Raw genomic sequence first — 8,831 nt, 5'->3', positions numbered from 1 at the left:
TAATAACCGTCGGCCCGGCCCTTAATCAAGTGCATCAAACAAATTTGCACGGCCCTAACATTTTTGGGGCCCATTTTTGTTTTGTTAGAGCAGTGGTTAATTGAAGGAAGCCCGCTCTGGCCCGATCCAATTACATCTCAACAGACCTGCATCAATTAACTATTCACGCATTGCCACGTACCCGGAAACTTTTGGTTTTGACTTTACAGTGAAGCTTAGGGAATGCGCTTACGTAGACGTGGGTAGGGGTGTCAAATCGGGTCATTGGATCGGTTTCGGATCGGTTATAAACGGTTCGGGTCTTGTCGAAATCGGATAATGTCGGGTGAATGTTTCTATCCGGGTCAATTCGGATCGGTTCGGATAACTTCGGGTTCGGGTGAAGTCGGGTAATTAATTGTTTCGGGTTCGAGTCGGTTTCGGTTCGGGTAATTTCGGTTCGGCTAAATCTCGGGTTCGGTTTGAACCGGTTCAGGTTAAAAACGGTTTTGTGTCGGTTTATTTTGGTTCGGGTCTAGTTTGGTTCGGGTGCATATCGGATACGGTTGCATTTTGACCGGTTTACTGCGGGTACGGGTCATGTTCGGATCGGATAAGTCTCGGGTTCGGGTGAATGTCGAATTCAGTTAATATTTTAACCGGTTTACTGCTGGAATGTGTCATGTCTGGATCGGATAAAATCTCGGTTTCGGGTCAAGTTTGGATGGTGAGTCTCGGTTAGGGTCAAGTTCAGATCGGTCGTACCTCGGATCCGGGTCAATTACATATTGAGTTTGCGGTTTGAGCTAGGATCGGGTTGGTAGTATTCTTATGTTTTATGGATCGAGTAACTATTGAGTTCACTATCAAATCATATCGCTTTATTATTCTAATATCTCATGCCAAATAATGAATTTTTAGAATTCTACTTCCTCCGTCCAAAATTAACCTTTACATTTATCAAGATTCGCTGACACTAAACTTTACGGAGTAGAAGATAAGTTATTGTTCATATAAATATTAATTTATTGTAAAAGTAGACGTGAAATGAGATAGTGGGATTCTCCGTATTATTTATTGAAATATAAATGTGGTAGAAGATAGTGTCATAGTGGAGTGTTAATACTTGTTTCCATAAAACTCACCCGAAGGATTGACATTACTTATTGCTTAAGAAAAAAAAAATGTGATAGAAGATAGTGGAGTGTTAAGTAAAATAAATGTGATAGAAGATATCTAAATTAAGTAAAAATGAACTTATAAAGTTAAATTTAGACAATTAAATATCCCAACAATGAATATTGTAATTGTCCGAAGGTTACATTTTCGCTCTAACGTAATAATGATTAACAAATGTTTTGAAGTATAACATTTGTAGAACCAAACTTCATCAACTAAGTTCTTGGTTGATTAAATAATACTGAAATGGGAAGACCAAAGATATAAAAAACTAGTATTGTAATTTTTAATTAATTTCATGCTGTTTTATAATGTTTAAGACCTTTAATTATATGGGAATAATGACAATAAATTAGCTATGATATGACAAAAATGTGTATATCGAGTTGGAGTTTAGGTAATTAATAGTTCACTTGTTTAGGTGTCATATTATTAATGAGTAGACTAAATTTTAGTTGGATCAAATCGGATAGAATAAAATCGAGTATGGGTAGTTACTTTTTAGCTATCGGGTTAAATCGAGTCGGGTTATTTTCGGATGCCGGGTAGACTCGGGTTGGATAGGTGATAATTCGGTTGAAAGTCGGTTTCGGGTTCATTCGGATCGGGTCAAGAACAATGCGGGTTAAATCGGATATCGGGTTTTATCGGGTCGGGTCGATTGCAGTGGTTATCGGGTAAAATCGGATTTCGGATTGCTATCGGGTCGGATTTGGGTTCGGTTTGGTTAAAGCTAATCGGGTACTAATCGGGTTACGGGTCTCCTCCGGTTGTTAGCGGATCGGGTTCGGGTCTTTGATTCACGGATCAAATCGGATTTCGGATCAATGTCGGATCGGTTCGGATCGGGTTCAAGAGCCTCTACTTCTCGGATATATTCGGTTCGGATGTCGGTCGGTTTCGGTCGGTTTCTCGGATCAGGTCAATTTTTGACAGCCCTAGACGTGGGCATGTGCCGGGCCCCTATGCCTCATTTCTTAATGGGCCGTGTTTAAACGGGTTAAAGAAAAGTCGTGGCATGCCGGACTCGTACCTCATTTTATAAATGAGGTACATATACAACTCGTCTCACGTGTTGTATCGGGCTTGATCGTGCTATGCTAGCAACCTATCTTTCAAATTTTTAGATTTTTTCTTTCTGTCTCAATTTAATCGTCGTAATAGACTTTTCAATTGTGACAGAATTCTATATATCATTAAAATTTTGTTATTCCATACCAAAGTATTTTGGTGTACTCACGTTTCTTTTTACTTGACGTTGTACGAAGTTCTACGTAGTATTTAGTTATGTCAAGTTTTAATTTCATAGAGTATTTAAAAATGATTAAGAAACACGAAAACACGAAACTTTTACCAATACATGATCGAAACGTATCAAACGACAAATTCAACAAAATTAGATTAATCGATGTTCGTCATGATCGAAAATTGGTAATTTGGAACATAAAACCACCCGTACGTAAAATCTTCTTCAAGTTTGTAACTTTGTTCACAATTCATCAGTAAGTGAAACCGGTTCGTCCATTTCTTTCTCATCATCATGCCTATGTTTCTGAATGAAGTTGATAATTTCTTCTTTTGTTCTACCTTCGGTGTACTTAATCATCTCCTTATTCGACGATATGAAATACATAGTTGGGTAGCTTGCAACCTTCCCGAACTTGTCACTTGGGACGTCATTTGCCGTTGCATCCTGAAAAAAAATTGAATTTTGATTGAATTACAAATGTATGTTACAGAATTACATTTGAATTTATAGAGTCGGAAAAAGAAAGAAACTTACAAATTTCGCAATTAAAACATTTGGATCGTTTTGGTACGAGAGAGCTACTTCATCCAAAATTGGAGCAAGTTTCTTGCAGTGACCGCACCAAGGTGCATAGAACTCTAGCAAAACCGTGAAATAAATTAAAGGTCATTAATTAATTAACCTCACTAGTAAGTTCAACATTAAGGAACTCGAATGTAGAAGGTAAAGATGGTTGTCGGATGGGTCGAGCCGTACTCTGTGTTGAGCACATATTATCTTGGGCCCGACTTATGTCAAGCCCACTTGTTTCATGTCGGGTAGGGGCGTGTCAAAATTTTCAAAAGTGCAGTCCAGACACGGCCAGAACCAACGTGCCCTTGTGTCGGGCCATACCTTCGCGCCTAAGCCTAATTTCACTCATTTTAACGTGTATGTAGTGTCGTGCGGGCCATGTCATATCGTTTATTGACTGTCTTCTCATGCTTTTTCCAAAAGTAATGTGGCCCAAGCCCGACACATAACTTTGTGCTCATATCTAGTTGTGCCTTTTTCATGCTGAGTCGTGTCGTGTCTCAGCCCGGCCCAACCCGACCATTGACCCAATATCATCTTTAGCGGAAGGTGGTTGCTTTACCACCCTTACCCCACCTTGCGTTCTAATAATACTCCATAATTGATGTATGCATTCGTAATTAAAGATTGTATATTCTTACCTTCCTTTCCAGAATTGAATACCATATCCTGCAAGTTCTTCAAAACTACCACCTTAACAGGTTCATTGTTTTCTTGAGGAATATGTTCTGATTTTATGAATTCCTCTATTTTACCGTCCTAAACAAGAGACTAAAATAATTTTAGAGCTCACCAAAAAAAATTAAACAAAAAAAAAATTAAATATTTATGTGACAAGAAATTAACCATGAATTTTTTGAACCAAGGCACAACTTGATCATCTTCCACATTTGCTTTGAGGTATTTTTTGCCACCATTTCCTTGTATATAGATAAGAGGAACTAGAGATCCATCTAGCTTAAAAAACTGTGTTTTATCCAAAATGTCACAGAAATAGACTCCATTAGAAATAATATATGTAACGCTAAATATACTAGCTCCATTCGTCCATAGATTAATATGTCACTGGCTGACTAGCCCAATAGAAGATCCGCCACTGACTATATTAACGTTTTTGAAACTCTTAGAATAGTACCATATAAGAAATTTTTTGCATACTGTATTATTTATGGACGAACTAATTAACCTATTTTTTGTGATGACTATTATACAAGCTCAGTGAGATAGGAGGTGGATGGTAACTTTAGTTAATAGTGTGTTCTATTCACCTGATTACACTAATTTTTCTTGAATTTTTCTCACTTTATCTGAACTTATTTTTCCTGAAATAAGTTGAATAGAACATGAAACAATATTGTGTTTTTACCTTAAGAAGACGTTCATTGTTAGGCTCAAGATCACTCAATAAGAAGCTTATTTTGCCACCTTTGAGTATGTGAGCAATATCATAAAATTTGGACTTCAATGTGGCAGCATTATCGCTTGCGAAGTTCAAAATCATCGTTACCTGCCAATATATAACAAAAAATATGTTTCCTTCAAGGAGTACTCCGTATAAGATACAAACTTACAAATTAACAATTATGTGAGTTCAAATGTAAATATGTAACTAAAGATGGATGTGAGCCGTGTCGAGCCCACATGTATTAGGCTTGAATGAGCCAATTCACGTCAAGCCCACTTATTTCGTGTGCGTACGAATGAAAAGGCGACACGGCCCAAGCCTATGTTCCCTCATGTCAGGCCGTGATTTCATGTCTAAGCCTAATTTCACTTAATTCTACATGCTTTATCGTGTGGGCATTGTCAAGCTTTTCCAAATAAATGTTGCCTCACGCCTGCCCAAGGCCCATGAGTCCATGACTTTGTGCTCGTATGACGCCGTGTTTTTTTTCGTGCTAGGTAGTGTCATGCATCGGCCCGACCAAATGCTATCTTTATATGAAACTGATTAAATTTTCACTATTAACGTGACAACTACATTAAAGTACTGCAGAGAGATTGTATGCAAGAGATTAGAGGCCTTATTTACCTTAGTATTTAGATTTCTATCGGAGAAGAATCGACTAATGTAAGGATTACCGGGGTCGTCCATGTTAAATACAGTGACCGAAGGGTCATCTTCTTTTACAATGAACTTCTCCATGGCAGTTATATCAAAATCCTGCACAATGTCGAAAATGTAGCAATTATGTTCAACAATTTTCTCATAACTAGCATTAATATAAGGAGACGTCTTCAAAAAAAACTGAATTGATCGAAGGGATCGGAGTACCTTAAAATCAGCAAAGAGATCATCAAATGGCTTAAACAGTATAATTAACGGTCCTTTAACCGATAAATCGCCCCTCGGAAGGATTTTAGCGTCCAATGTATGACCAAAATCATATGCATTTCGTAGTTTTTCGGCTAACTTGGTGAAGTTTTCATATTCTTCCCCTGAAAATTCAGGGAACACCCCTACCTACACAGGATCGTTTGAACATTATATATCATATATTAAGTATGCTCTTAAGGATAGATATATATGGGTTTAGGATCCGACCCAAACCCTGCATAGGCTGCATCCCATTTTATAGGATTTGGTTTTATAGGGTTTGTGTTCGACTATGAGAGACTCATTGGATTGGTGCGAATCTGAGTCCAGATACTTAATAATGGATATGGGTCCAATATTCTTAGACCAGACTCATTAACCCATTTATTAAAATAAAAAAATAATAATATTAATTTAACTTATTTTTAGACATACTTTTTTACCTTGGAGTTTGAGGGAAGTAATATGAATTAATTTATAATATTTTATATACGAATGTGGTTTGTAAATTATGGTCAAATTATTGGCCTAGGAAAATTCCAAGACATAAAGGTTAAAATCAATAAAATTTCAAAGGTCCATTCCGAACTCATTTCAGACCCAAGACTCACCCAATCCATTAGATTTGGACATGTATTTGAATTTTTCAGACTCAATGGATTAATTTGTGGTGGATCTGGGTCCACATATAAAAATACGGGTTTGGATGTCACTGGATCCAACCCAGACCCGTCCCATATTCATCCCTACTTAAGCTTAAAGCGACAATTAAAAAGGAGCGGAGGGAGTGTATAAGAATAAATTAAACAATTAATTAAAAGTGTACTAACAATGAAACTCTTGGCTAGATCAATGACAGAAGCAGCATCATTAGTAGATTTGATCTCAACAGATGCAGGACCAAGTTGTTTCTGAACATATTTGACTAAATCATCGGCTTTTCGCGGTCCATTATATTCATCTTGTACATTTTTGCCGCCATTGTTGAGAATTTTAAGTGTTGGAAAACCACTGACTTTGTAAAGCCTAGCAATGGGCTTATTTACAGCTTCAAAAGCGTCGAATTTTGCAAGGGTGATTGGAGGATCATTCTTCTTCAGTATAGATGCAGCCTTCTCATACTGTAAATTTAACCAACATAATATTGCAATACTTAGTCCTTGCAACGGTTAATACGGAATATACCCGTGTTAAAAAATAAAAAATAAAAAATAAAAAGTAATATGAGACGGAGGGAATATTACCTCTGGAGCAAGTGTTTTGCAAAACCCACACCTGAAACAAAGAAGTAATGATATTGTGGTTAGGAGAAGTGTTAACAAAAATCACAAAAACATCAATGTTTTGGTCAAACAAGGCATAAACAAAATGATACTCCGTAATACTTTGTTTTCTACTACGTACTACGTATTATTCTTTTGGTGCAAATGAGCAATAAAAATTACTTACAAATGGATTGAGAAGAGCGGATTCTAGCATGTTACCTATTGTACGTACAAAGACCAAGATATCATTGGGCATACCATTATTATGGCAAAGTCAAACTTTTTGTATAACTTTTGAGTTCTGGTTGAGGGTGACCTATATTTTTTTATTAATAACTTCTACCATCTCTGGTAGGTGATGATGTATGAGTATGACAGTATGAGACAAAAATGATCTACTTTAATGTAATTGACTTTTGTTATAAATATCATAACGGATTAATGGATTATGTAAATAACGTAAAAGTCAAACGAGTCATCTAAAAAAAATCGGAGGAAGTATATATTATATTATGAAAATTGAAATATGTAGGATGCATGTAAACAATAAGATAGTTGATGAAAAACGTACCCAGGGGCATAAAACTCCACAAAGATGAAATCGTGTTTGGAAACAAAATCAGTGAAGTTGGAGTGATCCAAAGTAATCACCGATTCTTCCTCTCCTTGAATTCCACCAAAGATTGATAATAAAACCACAACCAAACACACCTCTAAACCCCTTAAAGTCAACGCCATTGCACACTAGTTTTTTTCCTGATTTTTGTATTAAAGAGAAGTTGATATCATAATTGAATTATATAAGAGGAATCAAAGGGTGGTACTACCATGTAATTAATTAATATAATATGATGGTATAATTGTATAATTAATCATTACTTATAATTTGATTGTAATAGTGTCATCATATTAAGTAGGATCAATTGTAATTAATTATGTGAGTGTATCCCCAATTGAATTGTGGCAAAATTATGAAAGTCAAACAGGTAACGTAGTAGGTTTTTTTCCCCTTTTGAGCGGATCTTATAGTTGTAAGTTGTAATTTCAAATAACGAGACAACACTTTTTAAATGAATACAAGAATAAAAAATAATCATCTCCCATTACCACATCATCAATCTGTCCTGAACAAATATCAAGTATACAATTTTAACTTGACATTTTACGGCTTTTAAAATGAGTACAATTTTAAGTTTTAAACCAATATATTCATCTAGCCTAACGATGGAATTGAAGGAGCGTTAAGTTTTGAGGGCGACTTTTTAGACTTGTATAGTGTCCACGAATTTCACATTGATAATATATGCAGAGAACTTATGTTTTTCTCTTTGAGCCAAAAAATAGTAATAAAAAAATTCCAGTAACAGGTTCTTGTATTTTCAAATTTATCATTATTACATTATATTTAATAAAAATTATATCGTTTAAAATTATACGAAGTATAAATTAATGTACTAACTATTTCAATATTTAAAGATTATAGTCCCATGACAAGTCACTAATAAAAGAAAAATATAGAGTACCAAGTTTGTTATCACCAAAAATGCGTAAACATGTCACTATGTGAGTAGTATTAACATTTATTTATTTAATTTGTAAACCAGAATGAGAAATTATGTCATCATAATTTAGCGATAGACTGAGAGGAAAGTTTATTAGGGGATTATGGCTATTTATTGTTACGTGTAGTGCACGTCTGGATAGTTTTTCATTTTAGTGTTTCTAAAGTTGGGCCTTCCCATAAGGGTTGTCTACTTCTAGTCTTGGTTTCTTTATCATGCTTTCGTGTCTGATTTGGGTTTTGCTGTTTAGCTTGTACACTCTATTTTGATTAATAAAATTTCTTTCATTTACCAAAAAATGGTTGGGTATAAAATATAAATACGGGTCTCTAGCCCAAAAAAAACAAAAAATCCTAAGAGCCACAAATGTAAAATGTTGTTGACGGAATTCAATCTTAAATTATAATTTTTCTCACTCTCTCTTTTAGGAGTCCTGTAACTTTCATGACTAATCTAGTTGACATCCACCTCCTAACATAAACATGATTTGTGTTTAATCCTTATACTTTTCTCTTTATATAGTTTGACTTTACATCTTTCCCAAATTCACTTCCTCGACATTTGCGCCAATTAAGCCATATTTTTTTGGCCAGGGCCCAAACATGAAGTTCATTACCTTGACCCGAGTTGTCTAGCTTAGCTGGAATTAATTTTGTAGAGACACCGGGAATGACATGTGTCAATTTCTGGTGCGATTTTTTCCCGTC

At 35.5% G+C, this 8,831-nt stretch overlaps 1 protein-coding gene across 2 annotated transcripts; it reads right to left on the bottom strand.

Moving 5' to 3' along the window:
• Nucleotides 1-2,438: 2,438 nt before the first annotated feature.
• LOC110802661 (protein disulfide-isomerase-like) lies at nt 2,439-7,338 on the bottom strand. 2 transcript variants are annotated; one of them, XM_056826826.1, is made up of 10 exons: nt 7,134-7,338; nt 6,542-6,572; nt 6,128-6,418; nt 5,256-5,444; nt 5,013-5,144; nt 4,347-4,487; nt 3,827-3,946; nt 3,622-3,739; nt 2,942-3,045; nt 2,439-2,851 (listed from the first exon to the last, which is right to left on the bottom strand). In XM_056826826.1, exons 1-10 carry the CDS (start codon nt 7,298-7,300, stop codon nt 2,648-2,650), a joined length of 1,497 nt encoding a protein of 498 aa, XP_056682804.1. In that variant the 5' UTR covers nt 7,301-7,338; the 3' UTR covers nt 2,439-2,647. The 2 variants fall into 2 exon arrangements, with proteins under 2 accessions (XP_056682804.1, XP_056682803.1); XM_056826825.1 differs by having other exon boundaries at nt 2,942-3,055; nt 3,623-3,739.
• Between the last annotated feature and the right edge of the window lie 1,493 nt (nt 7,339-8,831).

Source organism: Spinacia oleracea, chromosome 4, assembly GCF_020520425.1.
Source record: "Spinacia oleracea cultivar Varoflay chromosome 4, BTI_SOV_V1, whole genome shotgun sequence".
Taxonomy (NCBI): domain Eukaryota; kingdom Viridiplantae; phylum Streptophyta; class Magnoliopsida; order Caryophyllales; family Amaranthaceae; genus Spinacia; species Spinacia oleracea.
Note: the sequence above shows the minus strand (reverse complement) of the source record. Positions and strands in the feature narration are given on the sequence as shown.